This window comes from Ahaetulla prasina, chromosome 6, assembly GCF_028640845.1.
Source record: "Ahaetulla prasina isolate Xishuangbanna chromosome 6, ASM2864084v1, whole genome shotgun sequence".
NCBI lineage: Eukaryota > Metazoa > Chordata > Lepidosauria > Squamata > Colubridae > Ahaetulla > Ahaetulla prasina.
In genome coordinates, this window is record NC_080544.1 from 14,637,121 (window position 1) to 14,659,741 (window position 22,621).

The following is a 22,621-nucleotide window of genomic DNA, read 5'->3' on the forward strand; positions in this document are numbered from 1 at the left end:
AGAGACGAATTATTTCTTTGTATTTTTAATACAGGGGAAAGGTTGGGTCTGTTATTTGTACTTAGCTACTTCTATAAATGTTACCGAAAAGCCATAGCAGCAAATCAAGGTTTGGGACAGCAACCAAACAGGGCGGGCACAGACTTCAATGGATAGTTAGGACTGCAGAAAAAAAAACAATTGCAACCAGCCTGCCTTTCATTGAGGACCTGTACACTGAATGGGTCAGAAAGAGGGCTGAGAAAATATCTACAGACCCCTCATATCCTGCACATAAATTGTTTCAATTTCTTCCATCAGAACTCCACTACAAAACATTGTACGCCAAAACAACCAGAAAACAAAGAGAGTTTTCCCCCTTGTGCCATCATTCTGCTGAATACCTAATCACCACAGCCAGAGGTGACATTTAGCTGGTTCTATCAAATCAGGTAGTGGTGGCTGTGGGAGGTTTCTTTTTTTCTTTTTTTTTTTATTCAAAAAGTTTTACAAAATTTTTTTCCCCCTTTCCCCCCCTCCTCCCCCCTCCCTTCGCAACCCCCCTCCCCCCCCCCGACTTCCCGGAACGAGCACAAGGTATAGTTAAAAGTAAAACAAACATATGCTAAAAAGTTTTCGTCCCAACTTAATTATACCCCTACAATCATCAATTCCTAACTTCCCCCAAAAGCAATCAAAATAATACATCATAATCATTCAAAACAGTCTGATAACTCTTAGTCTGATATCTACGTTGAATATAGTCAATCCATTTTTCCATTCCTTTAAGTATCTTTCTTGCGTATTGTCTTTCAAAAGGCTGATATCTTCCCCATCTCAGCCAAATTGGCAACTTTCAATATCCATTCTTGTATTGTTGGTACTTCTTTTTTCTTCCAATATTGTCCTATTAGTAATCTTGCTGCAGTTATTAGATTTAAAATCAATTTAGTCTCAATTACTGTACAATCCGTAATAATTCCCAACAAGAAAAATTGCGTAGGAACTTTATCTTCTTTTCAGAACATTTTGTAAAATCCACCAAATTTTTATCCAAAAGGCCTTTATGTCCTTACAAGTCCACCAAATGTGAAAATATGTAGGCCATCACAATTACATCTCCAACATTTTGCTTGCATTTCTGGATACATACACGATAATTTTTAGGATCTAGATGCCATCTATAAAACATTTTATAAAATTTTCCTCAGATTCTGTGCCTGTGAATTTAACATTTCTAACCCAAATTCTTTCCCACGTTTCCAATAATATTGGCTCCTGAAAATTTTGTGCCCACTTTATCATACAGTCCTTTACCAAGTCCCTTTCAGAATCTATTTCAAGTAACACATTATACAATCTCTTTATATGCTCCTGAGTCTGATTTCTAATTTGCTTTACCAAATTTCCCTCGTTCTGTTCTATACCAATTTTTTGATCTCCCTTCCATCTAGCATGTAATTGCTCATATTGAAACCAAGTATAATTTTTCCCTTCCTCTCTTAATACTTGCAGAGATTTTAACTGCAAATTACCTCTTTCAGTATATAAAAGATCTTTATATGTAATCATTTCCTGCTTCTGTTCTATGTTTATATTTTCTACTGTATGTCTAGGACATGCCCATATAGGAACCTTATAATTTAGTTTATAAGAGTATTTTTTCCAAACACGCAGAAGGGCATTTCTTAGCACATGATTTTAAAGGCCTTATCCACTTTTTGTCATAAATTAAATATGCATGCCATCCATATAACAAATCATAACCTTCTATATTCAAAATTCTGTCCTCTGTTAAATTAAACCAATCACTTATTGCAGAGAGAGCAGCTGTTTCAATATAATTTAAAATTAGGCATTTTAAACCTCCCTTTCCCGAGAATCTTGAATTATTTTCATTTTAACCCTAGCTTTTTACCTTCCCATATAAATTTGTTAATTCCTTCTGCCATTCCTCAAGATTCTTATCTTTCTTAATTATTGGTATCATCTGAAAGAGGAATAAAATCTAGGTAAAACATTCATTTTAATAGCAGCAATTCTCCCAGCAAAGATAATTGCAATTCTTTCCAAACAATCAACTCCTTCTGAACTTTTGCCATAAAACCTCATAGTTATTCTTATACAATTTCACATTTGATGACGTAATATAAACCCTAAATACTTAACCTTCTTTACAATTTCAAATCCTGTTACTTCCTCTAGTTTTTCTTTCTGTTGTCTGGCCATATTTTTATTATCACTTTTGTCTTTTCTGATTTACCTTAAACCCTGAGACATTCCCATATTGATCAATTATTTCCAACAAAGATTTACTAGAATTTATAGGGTTTGTTAAAAGTAATCACCAAATCATCTGCAAAAGCTCTTAACTTATATTCATACTGTCTAACTCTAATTCCTCTATCTCCTTTACTTCTCGTATTTTATCCAATAATGGTTCTAGAGTTAAAATAAACAATAATGGTGATAAAGGACATCCCTGTCTTGTTCCTTCGCAATCTTAAAAGGTTCTGTTAAGCTACCATTGATTATAATCTGTGCTGTTTGCTCTCCATAAATTGCCCTAATTATTCTTAAAAACCATCTCCAAATTGCATCTTTTCTATTAATTTAAATAAAAATCCCAATGCAATCGATCAAAAGCTTTCTCTGCATCGAGAAAAATAAATGCTGCTGGAATAAAATTTTTCTTTTCTAAGTACTCCAGTAAATTAACAATCTGCCTAACATTATTCCTCATCTGTCTCCCTTTATAAATCCAGATTGATCATTATGAATTCTTCGCTGCAGAATCAACATTAATCTATTAGCTATTATTTTAACAAAATCTTATAATCATTATTTAAAAGTGAGATTGGCCTATAATTCCCAGGTTTAGAACAATCCTGTTCCTCTTTGGTATCAATGAAATAAAAGAGGTTCTCCATGAGGGGAATTCTCCTAGTTGTATCTGATTAAATAATTCCTTAAGTGGACCTAACATCTCATCCTGTAAATTCCTATAATAACTAACTGTAAGCCCATCCGCCAGGAGTTTTCCCCATTTTAATTGTTTAATTACCAAAATAATTTCTTCCGAGGTTATAGGCGATTCAATTCATCCGTTTGTTCTAAAGTTAAATTTTAACCTTATATTCCTTCAAATAATTATCAATATCCCTATTCAATATATTATCTTTAAGATATAAATTTGTATAATATTCTAAAAAGCTTTTTAATTTTATCCTGTTGATATCTCTCTACCTTTGTATTCTATTTTTCTATACACGTTGTTTTGTCTTTTCCTTAAAGTGTATGCTAACCACCTACCAGGTCTATTACACAAAAGTATTATGTTTGGCATATTGTATATTTGTTGCCACCTGATCAGCCATTATCATATTAAATTGATTCTGTAGTAACTTTATTGCATCTTTAAGTTTTTGATCATGTGGTTATGTATTAATAATTGTTGTTTCTTATAGATTTCCTCTTCTAAATACCTACGCTGTCTTTGTTGCTTATTTCTCTGTCTATTATTAAGATATATTAATACACCTCTCATAAAAGCTTTACTGCAGTCCCAAACCATTTCTATCGATGTTTCATTATTCAAATTATAATCAAAAAATTCTTTCATCTGCTTTTTACATTGATTTACATTATCCTGATATCTAAACAAATTTTCATTTAATCTCCAAGTTCTTCTACCCTCTTTTCCATATTGCAATTCCATCCAAACAGGACTATGATCAGACAAACATCTTGGAAATATCTTAGTTTTCTTCACCCTAAAAAGCAAATCATTAGAAATTAAAATAAAATCAATACGTGAGAAGGATTGATGCCTATCAGAGAAAAAAGTATAGTCTCTTTCCTCCAGATTCCTCAGTCTCCATACATCTCTTAACTCAAAATCTTCTATCATATCAAAAAAGGATTTAGGCAGCTTTGCATGTGCAGGTATCTTCTTGGAAGAAGTTCTCTTGTCCTTCGTGTATCTATTACTCCATTCCAATCACCCAATATAATACACGATTTATAATCCCATAGGATCAACTTATCATATAACATTCTATAAAATTTTTCTTGTTGCTGGTTGGGTGCATATATACCAAGCAAGAGAGTCCTTTTTGTTTCTATTGTAAGTTCAATAGCAATATATCTTCCATAAATATCTGCCTCTATTAACTTGGCTGGTATATCTTTTCTCAAATAAACCACTATGCCATGTTTTTTCTCCAAAGCTGAAGCAACAAAATGTTTACCTAACTTTGAGTTTATTAGGTACTTTTGATCTGATAATTTAATATCGTTTCTTGTAAGCAAATAACATCATTTTAAATTGTTTCAAATAATGAAATATTTTTCTTCTCTTCTGAGCTGAGTTCAAACCATTGACATTCCAAGTCAAGATTTTATTTGCCATTACTGGGCTGCTGAAGCCTTTGGGCAATCAACTGAAGATCGTCCTCCGTATCTTGGCCGTGCTCCTCCCACCGCTTCTGTAGCAGTCCTGAACTTTACTTTGAGTTTGTTGCTCCTTTTCTTTACGCTTAAGGGCTCCTCGTCAGTCTTTGTTCTTGTGGTTGTTCCTCTGATAGTAACATCACTGGAATCACCTCAGCTTCCACACCCATTTGAGTCTCTTGAATTCTTTTTTCTATTATTTCTATTTCAAATTTCAGCACTGTAGAAAGAAAATCTTTGGCCTTAAGCACTGTGTCAATACGATATCTTCTTCCTGATAATACACTGTCAAGCCAACTGGAACCTCCCATCTAAATTGAATCTGGTATTTTAAGTTCTTGTGTAAAATGTAAAGTCTTTTCTATCCTTAACATCTTGGGAGGATCTCTTTCAAAACCTTCAACTCCTGTTCCCTATTTTCAAGTTTTTCTGAAAAGCAACTTGCAAAATTTGATTCCTCACTGTTCTTTTCAAAAATAAACCACAATGTCTCTAGGAAGTTTCTTTTGCCTAGCAATCCAAGAATTAACTCTATAAATTTTGTCAATTTGATAAGCAACCTCTTGTGGATCAAGTTCAATAAATTCAGCCAGAGCTTCTGATAAAATTTTTTAAATCTTCCCTTTGTCTCCTCATTCAAACCTCTAATTCTCAGAGCTCCTTCCATCATTCTATACTGCATCACCACCACTTGATCTTCATTTTTATCCAATTTGATTTGCATTCCCCATTCTATTTTCTATTTGTTGATTTGACTGAACAATTTCTTGCACCTCCTCCTCCACCACCTCCAGTCTTTTGCCAAACCTTGAAAAGCCATTAAGATATCTTCTCTTATTTTTTATTATTCTCTTATTTCTTCTCTTATTTTCTCATTATTATCCATAATCTCCTTAAACCTTTCTTCAGACACTTTCCTTGCTCTTTAATCAGATCTTCTAAAGCTGGTTCAGAACCCTTCCCCCAGTCTTAGGTGGTTTAGTAGCCATTTCAGTTTTAAAATTCACAAAATATAAGTCTAGAAACTTCTCTTCCCTTTAAGTATAGGAGAGCTCAGTTCACTTCATTAAAATCCACACACATTTCTTATCTTCTTAGTTGCACAGACTGTTTAAAATTCGTCATTTCCTCCCGTTCAGGCGCCATCTTAGAGTCAATTAGAACAAAAAAAAAAATTCTTTTTTAGAAAATAGAAGTCAGGAAATCAAAAATACTTGCAATCCAATAATTGTCCACTTGCACTCATTCCGTCTGCTTAAAGAGATCCATAAAGATAAGACAATTAGCAGAGATGGACACCTTTCTTCTTTTCCTGCTTTTGCAGACACGCACTGAAGTCGGAGAAATATTTATGGGACCCATCGACCCTTGGGCTCTGCTTAATTAAAACAAAGCCTCTGGGGAGGTCTACCAACATTCCTGCGCTCTTATCTTCCTCTTTCATCCAGAGAAATAATTAAAAAAGACTGACAACTTAATTCTAATGTGTAGGCAGGATTTTGAGATACAGCATCTTGAGTAGTTTGAAAATTTCAAAACATTTGGTCTTTAATGCTTGGTCAATCAAGCTACAAAATCAGTTCTGTTTAAAGAATGAAAAAGCTGATTTTTAACATGCATATTGATAAAATTAATTACTAGACAATTCAGCATCATATTGGCAGGCCAAACAAACCCAAACTGAACATTATGTTTGATGTTACCATTATTTATTAACTGAAACCCAACTTTTCTAATTGTAAGATCATCTGTGCTTATTGAAACAATAAATACACTTTGAAAGTGAATGAGCTTTTGTGAAGATTCAGAAGAGATTGAAAGGAACAATTTGAGCCAAATGGTAATGGAAACATTTTTTGAGTTGATTCTAGAATTCACATTGTGTGCTGTGACAGCAAAATACGTTGTTTTTATAGATGTCATATTTTCCATGGAGGAAAGTTTGAAAGGATCATTGTTCTTGACCAAATGTGTTAAGTCAAGCCTACAAAAAAAAAAAAAAAGAAGAGTTAAAACTGGTGCATCAATGTATTTAAATGTAATTTTTTCAATCTTTCTGACTTCAGAGCATTTTCCTTTCCTGTGCTAAAAGACTCTTTGTCTTAAACAGATTATTTTAGATTTCCCATCATTTCTTTTTATCAGAATGAAGTTTGTGGCTAATTGTCAAATACTACAATAATTAACTAGGTCAAAATAAAAGTTTTTAAGGTTTTCTTAAAACAGCAATTAGTAAAAATCAGAGGGAACTTTAGTTAACTAACTTCATATTTACATAGTTATAGATAAACTTTTGTATAAATGCTTACTACTGGCTGTTTAAATTAAACAGATCTAGCTTTTAGACAGCTACAGATTTTCTTGCTTTTAAATACAGGGAAACATTTAACCCCCATTTTATTGGTTGCTGATCACATAGTGAAACTAGAGGTCCAGAAATGCAGTTGACCATTTAAACAGCCTGTTTTGTACAACTTCCTAATGCAGACTAGCATAATTGGTTTAGATAGCTTAGAGCTCTCAGCAGAATTAGAATGAAAAATTCATCCCATCTTTTATTTTTTATGTTAAAATTTTGAGAACAGGAAAGCAGTAATTCTTTTAAATATATGAATATGAATTCTTTTGATTAGCAACTAATAGTCTAATATTCTGCTTATTAATTTGTGCTGGTTTTCTTCTAGTTCATCAACCTGTAAGTCTGCTGATGCAGAATTTGCAAAATGTGAAAATAAATAAATCGACCACCAATACATTTACTATTTTTTTCAGATTTGCTTATAAGAACTTTCTATTTTAATAAACCTTAACAGTAATAATGTATGACCACAAACTTATTTGTAACGTTTTCTGTTGTTTTCTTATGCAAAATGTTGTATATTCTCTGATTTTGACTGTAACTGAAAAGGAAGAGATGAGGAAATATTGCAATTTGATTGTTGTCTATCACCGTGTGTATGTCTGTGTGTGAGTGTGTGTGTCTGTGCAAAGATTTTAGTCAAGTAATCATTTTATTCTGTGTAAATTTGTTTAAAATATTATGCATCTGAAAGACCTGCTGTTTTATCTGATTTAAGAAATGAAAATAGTATATACAAGAAATAAAACAATTCCTTTTGCTTTCTTCTTACTAAACCTCAATTTAGAGCAGTATATTGCATCACTTTGCTATATATTTACAGTAATATAATATAATAACAGTAATATATAACAAAGTTCAATACCAAGAGAGTTATGCTCTTCTAACACAAACAAATGTACAAAGTGCCAGAGCATGCATTTATAACATTAGAGCAATTGAAATCTAGTACATAGTGAAGCAAATTTAATTCAAATGGAAAAGATTTTCACAGAACTTGGCAGGTGGAATAGAACCATTTTTTAGGCTGCAAATATATATGGCTAGCAGAGTCCCCACTGGTGTTTTAGAATTAACAAGATTGAACAGGCATACTTCTATCAAATATTATAACTTATGATATAAAATGAAAAATCAATAATCATTTTTATCTGCCATTGGCTACTCTGGTGATAAAGATGATTTCTTGGTAAATGTCTTACATATAGATATCTAAAAATTATTGAGGATCTCTGCTTTACACCATAAAGCTTTTTATTTTAAATTACTGTATGATTAGGAAACTAAAGCTCAGTAAGATGTATCTGTTCTTTTGACTTTTCAAAAAAAGATGTTGAATTGAATATTATTGGCAGCAAAGTCCAGTTGTCCAGTTACTCCACACTTTGCCAAGAAAGATTATAGACCAGGAAGGTGAGAGAAACAGACTTTATTGATGCATCAGAGCCCAGTGTATTCAAACACCAAAGTCTGGACTGTCTGGGATACACCCAGGCAGGTGGTTTTAAAGACCTTAATTCAAAAGCAGAAGTAACTATGGAAAATTACATGAAAGTACAGTTTCGTCTTAATAATACATTTCATACAGCAAAAGCACCTAATATCCAAATATGGTAATTGAGCAAGTATCATACACCACCCATATCTTCCTGTTATGCCATCTCTTGTAGGTTTAGTAATGTTCTGTTCAGCTATATTCAGTTTCTTTTATATCGAGGTTATGCAGACAATCATAAGATATAAAATATAAGGTAGTTGAAAAAGCAGATATTTTAAAAGTACAGGTATCATATTAGGAAGGAGGAACAATGGATTTATGGATTATTCCAATGCCTCATTTTCCTCCTTTTGAAGATTCAATTAGACCACTAACAGAAACTTCAACATAGGGATTGTCACTTTCATATCCCAAGCATAATACAGTAGATGAAGCTGAGGAGACTTTTTGGTGAAACCTGAACAGAGAGATAAGACCAGGGACACATTGTAACAGCAGCAGCTAAGGGCAAATATAAAAAAATGGGTAGGATGAAGCTTTACCCATCCAAAATCAGGAAGCCAAGACCACAGCCAATCCCAAGGGGACTGCATAGCTGAGTATCAATAGGGTTGAGAACCACAGTTTCCATGTGGTTAACAGTATGGAAATGTTGGCCTATAGTCAGTGATGTAAACACAACAATGAGAATGAATCAAAGCAAATTCTCCTTCAAGCAGCTAAATGATATCCAAAGCATAACGATTCTGCAGAACTATGTACTCATCTTTGTTGATCACTTCAGTTTATTTGGTTTCAGTTTCAAACATAAAGATGTTCTTATATTATATTTTACAAAATAGAGTCAAATGCCTTTTCATAGTTAGGAACCATGCACAGAGGCATGGTGTTTTTTATTATATATTTTCAGTGATTTGCTGAACAACCTGGATGTGATCCATTGTGTTGTGTTCCTGAACCTTTCTTGCTCCTTTGGCTGTGCATCATTTAATATTCTCAATATTCTTTTTGCTATTATCTTGGTGAAAACTGTTTTCCTTGGTGAAAACTGAAAGAATTTATTGGATAATAGTTCTTTAAATCATCTTGGCCCTTTCTTGTATATAAGAATCACTTCAGCATTTTTCCATGCATCATGTATTTTTTCTTTTTTAAGACATTCATATTATATTTATGATATATTATATTTCTGGGTGAAGTTTAATCCAAAATTAACTATGATCAGATAGAGTTCTTGAACAAATCTTAGTCTTCTTCACTCTAGAATACAAATCAAGTTAATCAACATTATAAATCAATCCTCGAAAATGATTGGTGCCTGTCAGAAAAGAAGGTAAAATCCTCTCTTCTGATGGTTATGTAATCTCCAAATATCTCTTAATTCCAAGTCCTCCATCATTTCAAAAAGCCTTTAGCTGGGTCTTTGCTGAAGTAACAGATATCTTCCTTAAACTTTTTGTCTTCTAGTCCAACCATTCCAATCACCCATTAATATATATGATTTATAATCCCAAAATACTATTCTGTAAAACTTGAAAAAATTTCTTGTTGTTGATGGAGCATAAACCCAGAATAATGTCTTCTTTCCTCCAACAAAAGTTCAATAGCCTTGTATCTTCCTTGCTTATCCACCTGTTCAATTTTGCTATTATCCTTCTTTATATATATAACTAAACTGTTTTTTTTTCAAAGAAGGCAACAAATGAATGCCAGTTTTGAGTTTATCAAATATTTCTGGTCTAAAGATTAGGAAGTTTTTTGTAAACAGGTAATGTCATTTTAAATTGTTTCAAATAGTTTCTGTCTTTTCCTTCTGGTCTTTGGAAAATAAGTTGACCATTCAGCATTCAAATAGTTTAATTACCATTATCCCTTTTGGAACACTAGCCAGATCAAATTTTGCAGGCCTTGCTTCATATGTTTTAGTTTGTAGGCCTAGTTGCCAGTTGTTCTTCTGCCCTTCATCTCTTGTTCCTTGCATTTAGCAAAACTGCAGGATTCTTGTGGCCTTACTGGCTTTATGAGGTATTTCCAACACGTGATTTTGACTCACTGCTCCAATCACAATTTTGTCTGTTCTGTACCTGCTACTCTCTTTCCTTCACTTCAGTCTCCTTCTTCTAGCTTCCAATGGAGGAAGACTTCCAACTTTTAATGCCTCAACATAAAATTCTCTTGCTTTTCCAACTGTATTGAGACGATGTACTTTCCTGCATAATAATTATACCAGTTGGAATATCCATCTATATTCAACCTCACCTTTTTAAGTTCAAACCAGGAAGGCAAATTCCTTCCTAGCCCTTAACATTTTGGTGGAATAATATTAAAAAAATGCTTCTGTGACCCAGCAGCTCTGTCTCCCTCGGGTGGAATCAATGATTTCTCACTGTTCTATTTAAAATGCTGGCAACATCCCAGCACTTTTTTGCCTTGCTATCCAAGAACACACGATATATTTTATCAATTTGATAAGCCACATCTGCTGGTGGGAATAACCAAATACTTCAGAAAAATGTCCTTAAATTCTCTTCTTTATTCTCTTTCAAGGTGGGATTCTTAACAAATTCCATATTTCTATATTGTATCAAAACTATTTCATCATCTGTTTTTCCAGGAAATTCATCCATTTTATTTTCTAATTTTGAGTTAAGTTGCTTGATTTCTTCAACTTCCTCTTCTAATAAAATCACATTTGTTGCCAAACTTTGTACTGCAATTAAAAAATCCTTCTTTAACTAACTTTATTTCACTTGAATTTCTAATATCTGCTCTTCATTTCAGACATCTCATCAGTTATTACTTTAAATATAGACAGAAAAAGCTCCATTTCTAAATTAACAAGCGGCTGTAGCTGAGAAGAAATCTCTGATGAAATTCAGAGAAAGTCTTTCCAGGGTTTACCTGAGTAGATTTTCTTGGCTTCTGCCATAAAATTATTTATTTATTTATTTATTTCAACTTAATATTCACTTTCAAATCTTTCCTCTGGCTCTTTAAAGCAATATTTAAAAATCGCCCCTAGAGTCTATCAGCAGGCAGCAAAGAGTTAAAGTAGCAAATAACATGCAATTTACCAGCAGCAGACAGCAAGCAATAAAAGTATCACTTTCGCTTTCAACTCATTAGCTTGTCTCCATTCCTCTTCTTGCTATTTTCAAGCTTGTTACAAAGTAATGGAGAATTGTTGGCTACTTGCTGCAGTTCTCCACCGCTTGACCCGGGCGTATAATCCTTTATTGTCCAAAATCCTCCCTCCTTGGTCGGGGTGATTGGTTCCAGTAAAGCAGAAAAATCCTGGATCCGGTTTGGTTTGCTGGAGGAACATAACCTTCAAACCCCTTTTTCTCAGGGCTTTAGGAAGTTCTACCACTCTACCTGCAGCTCACCTCACTCTTCTTCTCCGGGGTTTGAACCGCTGGATGGCAGATTTAAGCTTCTCCTAGCGATTCCACATAATCCAGAGGTTGGAGAGAAAGATCACCACCATCACGAGGTGCCAAACAGGAAGCAATTATCTTGAGGAGGATTAAAAAGGTCTGGGTAGGGAATCCTAATTTTTGGATAAACTTTTCTTTTTGGAAAGCTTCTCTGTCTCACATGTACAGGGACTATAGATAGTCCTCAATTTATGAGTCCATAATCGAGTCCAAACTAAAATATTTTTAATTTTTTCCCTTAACAGGATGAAAAGGCAACAGTGTGACATCCAGGTAGAGAGAATGAAGTTTTTGGGGAAAAAAGTGAATTAGAATCCACCTGTAAAACAAATAGGGTGGAAAAGATCAGAATTGAGAGAGAGTGAGAGTGGTATTTGTAGGTGGACTCAGCATCCAGAATTTAGCTATCAAGGTACTCATCAAGAAAATTGAATTGCATGTTGTTATGTTACTACAAACTGAATGTGACTCAGCCATATAACATGATGCCCAGAGTTGCATTATCACAGAGATGGAAGGCATATAAATTCAATAAATAATTATATAAATAATGCAAATGTATTTTATCTTGCATTATCAGAAATAGGTCTTTTTCTGCATTAATCATTCTTTACTTTCAGTACAGGGTCCAATTTTGAGTACCACAAATATGGATTGAGACCAATTTAGATACATTTGGAGAGAAGCAAAGATGAGAGTTTGAAGTGTAAAACTGTCTTTTGAGACTTGTGATTTTCAGTTCAGAGTTCCTCAGCCAGCTTTGCTGGCTGAGGGACTCTGGGAGTTGAAGTCCACAAGTCTTAAGGGACCAAGTTTGGACACCCCTGGCCAAGATGAATGAATATGAAACATTTTCCCTTAATTGAAGATGATATCCACATATTGTTGCTTTTAGTAGACTGACTGTATCCATCTGTATTGTAATGTCCCAGGTTTTCAGGCCTCTGATATAGTCTATTTACCACGAGTCACCAGAAATGGCAGCACAAGAAACGCAAGATAGCAAGTGAGTGTAGAAGATTTCAAACACGGTGGGAAAATGAATATTTCTTTAAAGAAATCAACGGAAAGTGTGTCTGTTTGATTTGCAATGAAGATGTTGCCGTGATGAAAGAGTATAATGTCCATCGGCACTATGAGACCAAGCATCAGAGCTACGATCGCATACAGGTGCCAAACGAGCACAGAAATTCAAGCAAATGGCAGCTAGCCTGCAAGCTCAACAACAGTTTTATTTCGTGCTAACAAAATACAGGAAAACGCCACAGCAGCAAGCTATGAAGTCGCAAAACTTATTGCCCAGCATGGCAAACCGTTCTCAGACGGTGATTTCATAAAGCAGTGCCTCATCAAAGTCACAGAAGTAATGTGCCCGGAAAAGTGCAGGATTTCAACAACGTGACCTTATCCAGAAATACAGTGGTGCGGAGAATCGAGGACTTGTCAGCTAACCTGAAACTTCAGCTGAGAGAGAAAGCTTGTGCTTTTGATTTTTACCGATAGCATGCGATGAGAGCACAGACGCCACAGACACCGCACAGCTTTTAATTTTTTGCGGGAGTCGATGATAATTTTGCTGTACGGAGGAGCTGCTTGATATGATGAGCCTAAAAGGCACAACGACAGGTGGAAATATTTTTGACGCTGTGTCAGAGGCAATTGAAAAGATGGGGCTTAAATGGGACAAGCTCTGTGGAGTAACAACGGATGGAGCTCCGCCATGACGGGTGAGCGCAAAGGAATGGCATCCATGGTGTGTCCAAGGTAAAAGAGAGCGGAGGTGAGGCTGTTAGGATGCACTGTATAATCCACCAAGAAGCACTGTGTGCCAAGACTGTGCAGCTGGGCGATGTGATGAACACTGTTGTAAAAACTGTCAACATAATTCGAGCTAGAGGACTGTACCACAGGGAATTTCAAGCTTTCTTATCTGACATGGATGCTGAATACGGGGATGTACTCTACCACTCTGATGTGCGCTGGCTCAGCTGTGGCTCTGTTCTGCAGCGGTTTTATTCGCTGAGATCAGAAATCGACAATTTTTTGAAAGAGAAGGACCGACCTCTTCATGAACTGAGTGACCCTCTGTGGCTGGCAGACCTGGCATTTTTAGTTGATCTTACTCATCATCTGAATACACTGAACAAGAACCTACAAGGCAAAGAACAGCTGGTATCACACCTGTATGCGCACATGAAAGCCTTCTGTGTAAAGCTCCGCCTGTTTGAGACACAACTACGAAGCTTTAATGCTGTACACTTCCCTGCGCTGTCTGAAATCAAGTCTGCTTTTCCAAAGGCAGACCTTTCTGCAAAAAGGAGAAATATGTTTCTATAATTACATCTCTCGTGACAGAATTCAACCAGCGTTTTCAAGATTTTTCTGTCATTGAAAACAAATGAAGCTGTTCTCGACCCCCTTCCTGGTGGATGCAGAAGAAGTGGAGGAGAGTCTGCAGTTAGAACTGATTGAAATGCAATGTGATGATTCTCTGAAGAGTCAACATCAGCTTCTCTCCCTCCCTGACTTCTATCAGAATTTGGATCATGCCAAGTTTCCTCTGATGAGACGCCATGCAGAAAGAATGATGAGCCTGTTCGGCTCAACATACATATGTGAACAAACATTTTCTCTGTTAAATCAGAACAAAAGCAGACTGAGATCCAGAATGACTGATAGCCATCTCTGTGAAGTCCTTCGTGTCTCAACCACCAAACTTTCTCCTGACATCCCAGCCATCCTTCAATCCAAAGGACAGCATCACTGCTCCCACTGAGAGCAATGTTCTTCACATTATAGGCGAGTTAGAAATACACACAGTAATCATGTGTCAATATATATTTCTTGTGTGTGGCCCGGCCACACATGAATTTACTAGGCTTATATACTGTTTGTTGTCCAGTTGTGAAGCAGTTGTGAAATGAGTGATATGGTTGTTAAAAATGCCTACAATCAAGAATGGACAAAACAAAACAACAAATGGACACTCAAAGTATCAAATCTGGCAGAGATGACAAAATCTCCGCTTACTTGAAAGACTATATACTAGAAAATATATTTTAGAATGGAAAATGTGGATTGATTATATTTAAAAATAAGTATCAGATAAAAAAATATCGAATAGCATATGAGTAAATTTAGGAAATATTTTGTATTAGATATATTTTTGAAGGAGAGGGGAATTGAGAGTGTGACTAAGTGTGGTGTGACTAAAGATTATAATTTAGGAATTATTTTGGATTATGATTGTTAGTTTTGATACCCTGCATTTTGTTCTGGGAAGTCGGGGTGGGGGGTGGGGGGTAAGGGGGAGGGGAATTGGGGGGGGGGTTTGGTAGAGATGGAGTGATGGTTAATGTACAGGGATTATTGAAGAAATATAATTAATGTAGGGTCGGGTCTGCATAGTTACCATTTTAGAACGGTGGGGAGGGAGAAAAGAGAGAGTAGGAGGTAGGAAAGAGGAGAAGAGGAAGGAAGAGGGATAGTAGAGGGAGAAGGAAGGTGTAGGGTGGAGGGAGGAGTGGATGTAGATAAGAGAAGGAGAGGAAGGTTTGGAAAGTAAAAGAAGGTAGAAGAGGGAAGAGTGTTAAAAAGGGTGGTGGTGACTGGGCAAGCCCGACTAATTGTATATAACTGTACATTGGATGAATTATTTGATATGATTGTAAAAATAAAACTTTTTATAAAAAAAAAAAAAAAAAATGCTGCAATGGGCATAAATGTGAGGATGGTCATAAGTGTGAGGACTGGTCAAAAATTACTTTTTTTAGCCCTCTGAGTAGTTTCTATGCCCATAGCCACATCCACTCAGTCACATGAGCAGTTAGCCACGCCCACCAGTCACATGACCACCAAGCCACACCCCAAAATAAGCCACGCCCATCCCCCCCCCCCCCCCGGTGGCCCGGGCCTTTGCTTATTTTTCTGTATTTGGCCCTCACTCAAAAAAGTTTGGACACCCCTGGTGTATAATAACAGCGATGCTTGGATAACGGACAGATAATGCCTTAACTCTCCAGCATGAACCAGGTCTAAGTACTTTAATGAAAGCCACAGCAAAACAAAGAAAAGCAGATTTAAAGTCGACAGGAGTGTTCTGCTAGCATGTGAATCAGCTACCCTCAAAACAGAGACATTGAACCGGTCAGTAGTACATCCATCCCCAGTTCCTTTCTCCTGTGGATACTTACCCTACAAATCTCTGTCGCCACCAACATACTGAGGCAGTTAAACCAATTGTCGTAGGCTTCAAGATTGTAAGTCTTCGTAACATCGCTTCGGCACTGAAAAATCAAACATCCGCCGTTAGACCTGAGTCGAAATGAGGATACCACTTCCAGCAAAGTCATCGTCTCTTCTTCATAAGTAAACCCAGCTTAGATGTATGTTTAACAGATTAACAGAGGTGGAAGCGACCTTGTAGGTCATCTAGTCCAGGGCTCTCCAACCTTAGTAACTTTAAGGTTTGTGGACTTCAACTCCCAGAGTTGAAGTCCACAAGCCTTAAAGTTACTAAGGTTGGAGACCCCTGATCTAGTCCAGCTCCCCACCCCCCTGCGCACAAGCAAGAGACCTTATACCAGTGATGGCTAACCTTTTTGCCGTTGCATGCCAAAAGCAGGGGGAGTGCAGGGGGGTCGTGCGCGTCCGTGCCCACACCCATAATTCAATGCGCCTGCCCCCCGCGCATGCACGCGTAATTCCCCCGTGCTCCCCCCACTTTTGGCACGCGATGGCATGGTGGGCCTGGTAGGCCCGTTTTTCGCCCTTCCCGGGCTCCAGAGGCTTTCTTGGAGCCTGGGGAGGGCGAAAACGCCCTTCTCCACTGCCCCCAGAAGCCCTCCGGAGGCAGGAAATGCCCATTTGCCAACTTCCGGTGAGACCGGAAGGCTCGTTTTTTGCTCTCTCCAAGCTGCAGAGGCTTTCTAAGAGCCTGGGGAGGGCGAAAACGGCCTTCCCCATCGCTCCCCAGAGGCCCTCCAGAGACTGGAAATGACCTGTTTCCTGACTTCCGGTGGGCCCAGAAGGCCCAAAAATTAGCTGGTGCGCACCGGGACTGAGCTAGGGCAACGCTCATGTGCCCACCAATATGGCTCCGCATGCCACCTGTGGCACACGTGCTATAGGTTCGCCCTCACGGCCTTATACCATTTCTGACAGATGGCAGTCCAGTCTCTTCTTGAAAGCCTAGTATAGCATTTTTAGTAGTTTAGGCTTTTTTGGGGTTTTGTTTTTTTAAAGTGGACCTCTCCCAAGTAGCAACCTGCTTTTAGGAGATTCTGAGTGTGTGTGTGAAACAGCTATAGGATTTTCACAGTCCAATTATGTACCCTGTCTATAGGTAGTCCTTGACTTACAATAGTTCATTTAGTGACCATTCAAAGTTACACTGAAAAAAAAGTGACTTATGACCAGTTTTCACGCTTATGACCATTGCAGCGTCCCCGTGATCACGTGATCAAAATTCGGACACTTGACAACTGACTCATATTTATGATGGTCGCTGTGTCCCGGGGTCATGCGATCCCCTTTTGCGACCTTCTGACAAGCAAAACCAATGAGGAAGCCAGATTCGTTTAACAACCCTGTTACTGACTTTGCGACTGCAATGATTCACTTAACAACTGAGGCAAACAAGGTCATAAAAGTCACTTATCAACTGTCTCGCTTAACAGCAGAAATTTTGGGCTCAGTTGTGGTTTGTAAAATGCCAGGTCTTCAGGGCCTTGCGATGATGGTCAAAGTGGGGCCAGTCTAATTTCTGAAAGGATGATGTTCCATAGGGAGGGAGCCACCACAGAGAAGGCCCTTCTTCTAGGTCCCACCAGATGGAGCATTTTAAAAGAGGGGGACCCACAACATTCCCTGCCTCCCCCCCATTCTGTTGGGTTGGATAGATAGTCGCTGTTGTGGCTCCAGCCCCCGAACCTGGCCCCATGCCCGAAAGTGACTCCGAGAGTGAGGGGGAAGGGCCGGTAAGGATTACCTCAGAAGCACCGATTCCTTTGGCCCGGCTCCAGGAGCCAGAACCAGAACCAGTCAGAGGATGTAATGAGGCTGACATCCCCTGATTCCTCCCTTCCTTAGGCTACGCCTTCAGACGCAGCTGATAATCATACTAATCAAGCCTGGATCGACCCGCGCTTCAGAAGATTAGAGAGGCGGCGTCATCAAAGGGACGCCCCACCCCACAGGATATATAAGGAACTTTGGGACTGCTCTCAGTTCCATGGGAAGCAAATTAGCTGAACCGTGTTGAAGTGAGCTGAAGTCTTAATCTGTTTGAACTTTTTGGCAGGCAGCTGCGTTTTCTCGGCCAGGACTGATAGGAGCCGTGAACCCACTGGCTGTAGGCCAGCTTGTTACTCCAGAGTGAGGACGGAGACAGAACAGTCCCTGAGAAAGGATAGTCCTTCAGATAATCTGGTCCCAAGCCATGTAAGGGCTTTGAAGGTGGCAACCGGCACCTTGAATTGTATCCAGAAGCAGGTCGGCAGCCAATGTGGCTCTCACAGGAGAGACGACACCTCTTCACATCTGGATATTCCCAAAATGATACGAGCTGCTGCATTTTGAACCAATTGAGGCTTCCTGATACTTTTCAAGAGCAGTCCCAGGATGAGTGCATTGCAGTAGTCAAGACAAGAGGCGACTAGGGCATGACGAGCGATTGTTGGTTAATCTTTCTAGTTCCCATGCCCGCTTCTTTCAAATTTTGAAACTCACCTTGTGGTTATCCAGGGAATCCACGTGACTGACTATCTGCATAAGATCTTCTGGATAAATGTTGCTTACCCTCTCCTAAAACCAAAAAAGACGATCAATATCACAGATGTGTAAAGAAGACACCAATGTAACATTAAGAGGTGTGCTTTTCATCCCAGCGTAGACAACTGCCTATACACTTGGAATAAAGCGCTGTTTTAATAATGAACATTTTTCTTAGTTTCCTGAGATTAGCTTTTTTTTCATTCTTAAACATATTTGAGCAAGTGAGAAGTTACACAAACTTTTGAGTTCTGACAAAGCCATCCTCTACACTTGCCCATCGCCTTCCTCCCCTCTTGGAGTAGCCTTTCTAAAAAAAGCTGGTCTTGAATCGGAGAATTTGCAGAGATGGCAGCAGAGTCGGACAGTGAGGAGGTTGGGGAGGAACATGGGCCAGACCTGGAGGCTGGGGAAATCTCGGATGAGGGCTCTGTGTCGGATGCCGAGAAGGAGCTTAACAGCTGGGAGGCAGAAGAACAGCTGGAGCCTGTTCCCAGTGTGTGCATGCGCAGAGCTGCCAGAAGACAAGAACAACTAAGAAAGCAGGGTCAACTTAGGAATAAAGCCACACCTTGGAGGTGATTGGACCTTCCCATAGGAAACAAAAGAGGAGTGAATGGAGGGTGGGGGTGGGTTTTTGCAGGAAACAGTTCATTCGTTCGTTCATTTCAAGAGTGGGAAGATCTGTCTGCCAAGTTTTGCCTTGCACTGCATTTGGAAACTAGTTACCTGGCAGCTTTCCAAGCGAGATAAGGTCTGTGTTGATAAATATTCCTCTGAAAGACTGTTTGGACAGGCCTTGCTGACTGTGAATGAAAGGAATTCACAGTCGTGTAAATAAAAAGGGTTTTTTGCCATGACCAAGACTCTGCTTCCTGCTTTTTAAGGGAGATCTAGGTCAGAACAAGGACAAGGAAGGGCTCACTCACCAGTTCGATGTGTGTTAGCTGCTGCGCAAGGACCAGGGGGTCACAGCACACACTCAGAATGTCCTTCTGGGATGCCTGTGGCTTAGTTTTGAGGATGGCACCCTTGTCGGTCACCGGTTGGCGAAACTTTTCTCGGATCTCTTGGTACTGATTGCGGGCAGCAAGAGCCATCAGAAGATCTTGTGTCATCTGGCTGATGATCTTCTTGACCGTTCCATTTTCCTAATCCATAAAATAGAAGAGTTGATTGAGAACGGGTAAATTATTCTGGGCAGGGCCTTGGAGTAGAAGACCACCAAGGCTCCCTTCCTGTTGTGTCTCGTCCAATCTCACCTCAGCCGGGGTCTTCTTATCTGCTTCCGAACACGGAGGAATGTTCTAGTATGCCTCCCGGCCCCACCCCTGGCTCCATGCCCAGACAGGCTGAAGAAGAAGAAATACCTCCAGCCCCCAGCTCTGGCTCCATGCCCAGGCAAACGGAGCAACTAGACCCCTCCCCCTCCTCCACAGCATGTGAGCCTGAGGGAGGTCAATTACCAACAGCTGCCGACTGGAGTGACCCCCGCGTCAGAAGACTTGATAGGCGGAGGCAACAGAAGGAAGGGAGGGGCAGGCCTGGATAAGTGCTGAGTCATGGAGCCACACCCCATGGCCTATATAAAGGATCTGCTTTCTGGCATTCTCTGAGTCAGGCAAAGTCTAAACATATCTTGCTGAAGTCACTTTCTGGTCTCCTGCCTGCCCTGAGGACTTTGCTAGGACTTTGGCAGAGCTGCAGAGGCACACCTGATTCAGATTTCCCTGACCCGGCCGTCAGCGGAGGAGTGGGACACGACACTTCCAACTTGGTTATTATTCTGTGCAGGTAGATCTTTACTTAAAGGTAAAGGTTCCCCTCATACATACGTGCTAATCGTTCCCGACTCTAGGGGGCAGTGCTCATCTCTGTTTCAAAGCCAAAGAGCCAGCACTGTCCGAAGATGTCTCCTTGGTCATGTGGCCGGCATGACTCAATGCCAAAGGCGCATGGAACGCTGTTCCCTTCCCACCAAAGATGGTCCCTATTTTTCTACTTGCATTTTTTACGTGCTTTCGAACTGCTAGGTTGGCAGAAGCTGGGACAAGTAACGGGAGCTCACCCCTTTATGCAGCATTAGGGATTCGAACCGCTGAACTGCCGACCTTTCGATCGACAAGTTCAGCATCTTACCCACTAAGCCACCGTGTCTCTTAGACCTCTCCTTACAACTGTTCTTTTGAAGTTGCAATGGCATGGGGGGAAAAAAAGATCATTTTTCCACACTTAAGACTTGCAACATCCCCATGGTCGCCTGACCCAAATTCGGATGCTTGACCACTGGAGTGTATTTACGACGGTTGCAATGCCCTGGGGGTCACGTGATCTCCTTTTGGGGACCTTTTTGGGAGAAGGAAAGCCAGATTCACTGAACAGCCGTGTTAGTAGCTTAACAACGGCGAGGTTGTAAAATGGGGCCAGAACTCACTTAACAACCATCTTGCTTAGCAATGGAAATGTGGGGCTCAACTGTCATCATTGGTCAAGGACTACCTGTGCAAATTCTGTACAAATATTTTGAAAAGGCTGATGGGTTTAGAATTCAATCTCAAGCAAACTCATTTTTCCTGCCAAATTTGCTTAAGGGCACCACCATCTGGGTTTTCATCACTGAGAAATATTCCAAGGCTACAAAATTTTTGCTTACATTCTTCCCTAGCTAAGGACTAGTGCTGCATTATATTTATAGCTGCCGTGTATATGGGTATTGCTGCTGCCTCAGTCTTTTCTTTATACAAGTAGACCAGAGGTGGGTTTCAGCAGGTTCTGACCAGTTCTGGAGAAATTTTGAGTAATTTGGAGAAACGGTAGTAAAAATTCTGACTGGCCCTGCCTCCCAATTCCCAGCTGATTGGGAGGAAATGGGGATTTTTGCAGTAACCTTCCCCTGGATTGGGGACGGAATGGAGATTTTATAGTATCCTTCCCCTGGAGTGGGGTGGGAATGGAGATTTTACAATATTCTTCCCCTGCCACGCCTACCAAGCCACACCCACTAAGCCATGCCACACTCACCAAGCCACACCCACAGAACCAGTATTAAAAAAATTTGAACCCCACTACTGAAGTAGACCTCAACTTACAACCACAGTTGAGTCCAATATTTTTTGTTGCTAACTGAGATATTTGGTAAATTTTGCTCCGTTTTATGACCTCTCTTCCCACAGCTGTTAAGCAAATCGAAGTGCTCAACTTTTTTTTTAAAAAAAATTATTCACCGGTCAATCTGGTTATCGGTGTAATATGTAGCCCAGCCTAAGTCCCACTGCAGGTATTTTCTACCTGCCATCTTGCAGACAGATTCTGGCTTCCCTAATTAGATCTAACCAGTTACGGCGTCATCGTAACTGGAAGATTAAGATGCATTCTCCTTGATGATGCAGATGATAACCTGCTCTTGTGTGTGTGTGTGTGTGTGTGTGTGTGTATGTGTGTAACTTATTTGGGATCTCAAAGACATGCTTAATGGACTTCGGTTAAACGTCTTCATTCTGCCTGCGTAAGTGTGAATGCCTCCTGAGATTAAACATATCTGTTCAGACCTGACACTTGAAAGAACAAGTAGATCCAATAATGTGCTTCCTTGTTCCTGAAATTTCAGACCTGTCTGCATTTTTGCCTACTTAGAGACGATGAACCCATACAACAATGATCACATTTATTTTTTTTAAAAATATTTTTTTTAAAAAAAATAAAGGAATAACAAATGGCTATAAGGAGACGCTATACAGCAGTGATGGTGAATCTTTTCAGCATCGAGTGCTGAAAAGGGAGTGCATGCGCTTGCACGCCTGGACCACAACCTGGTCGCATGCGCGCGTTTGAAAATGAACTTCCGGTTTCAGCTACTGAACTTCCGGTTTCAACCAGCTACTGTTCCAGGTTTCTGGCGCGCGCGCACACATGGTGATCAGCTGGCCGGCGTGCATGTTCACGCAGGAAAATGCAAGACCACCTCTTCTAGTTTCCGGCACCGCCGCATGCAAAAAGGCCAGCTGCTTGTCATGTGCGCATGCGTGCCAGAAACCCGGAAGAGGAAGAGATGCCCCTGCATGTGCCGGGCAACATGGCTCCGTGTGCCACTTTGGACGCGCATAGCATAGGTTCGCCATCATGGCT

The 22,621-nt window shown here is 39.3% G+C and overlaps 1 protein-coding gene across 2 annotated transcripts in view; it reads right to left on the reverse strand.

The window, feature by feature from the left end:
* RASGEF1A (RasGEF domain family member 1A) overlaps positions 1-22,621 on the reverse strand; it is a 153,941-nt gene that overhangs the window by 33,965 nt on the left and 97,355 nt on the right. For both annotated transcript variants that reach the window (XM_058189075.1, XM_058189074.1), the window contains exons 5-7: positions 19,426-19,647; positions 18,455-18,529; positions 15,919-16,011 (exon numbers count right to left, since the gene is read on the reverse strand). In XM_058189075.1, the coding sequence (XP_058045058.1) occupies positions 15,919-16,011; positions 18,455-18,529; positions 19,426-19,647 (390 nt within the window). The remainder of the gene's footprint in view (positions 1-15,918; positions 16,012-18,454; positions 18,530-19,425; positions 19,648-22,621) is intronic.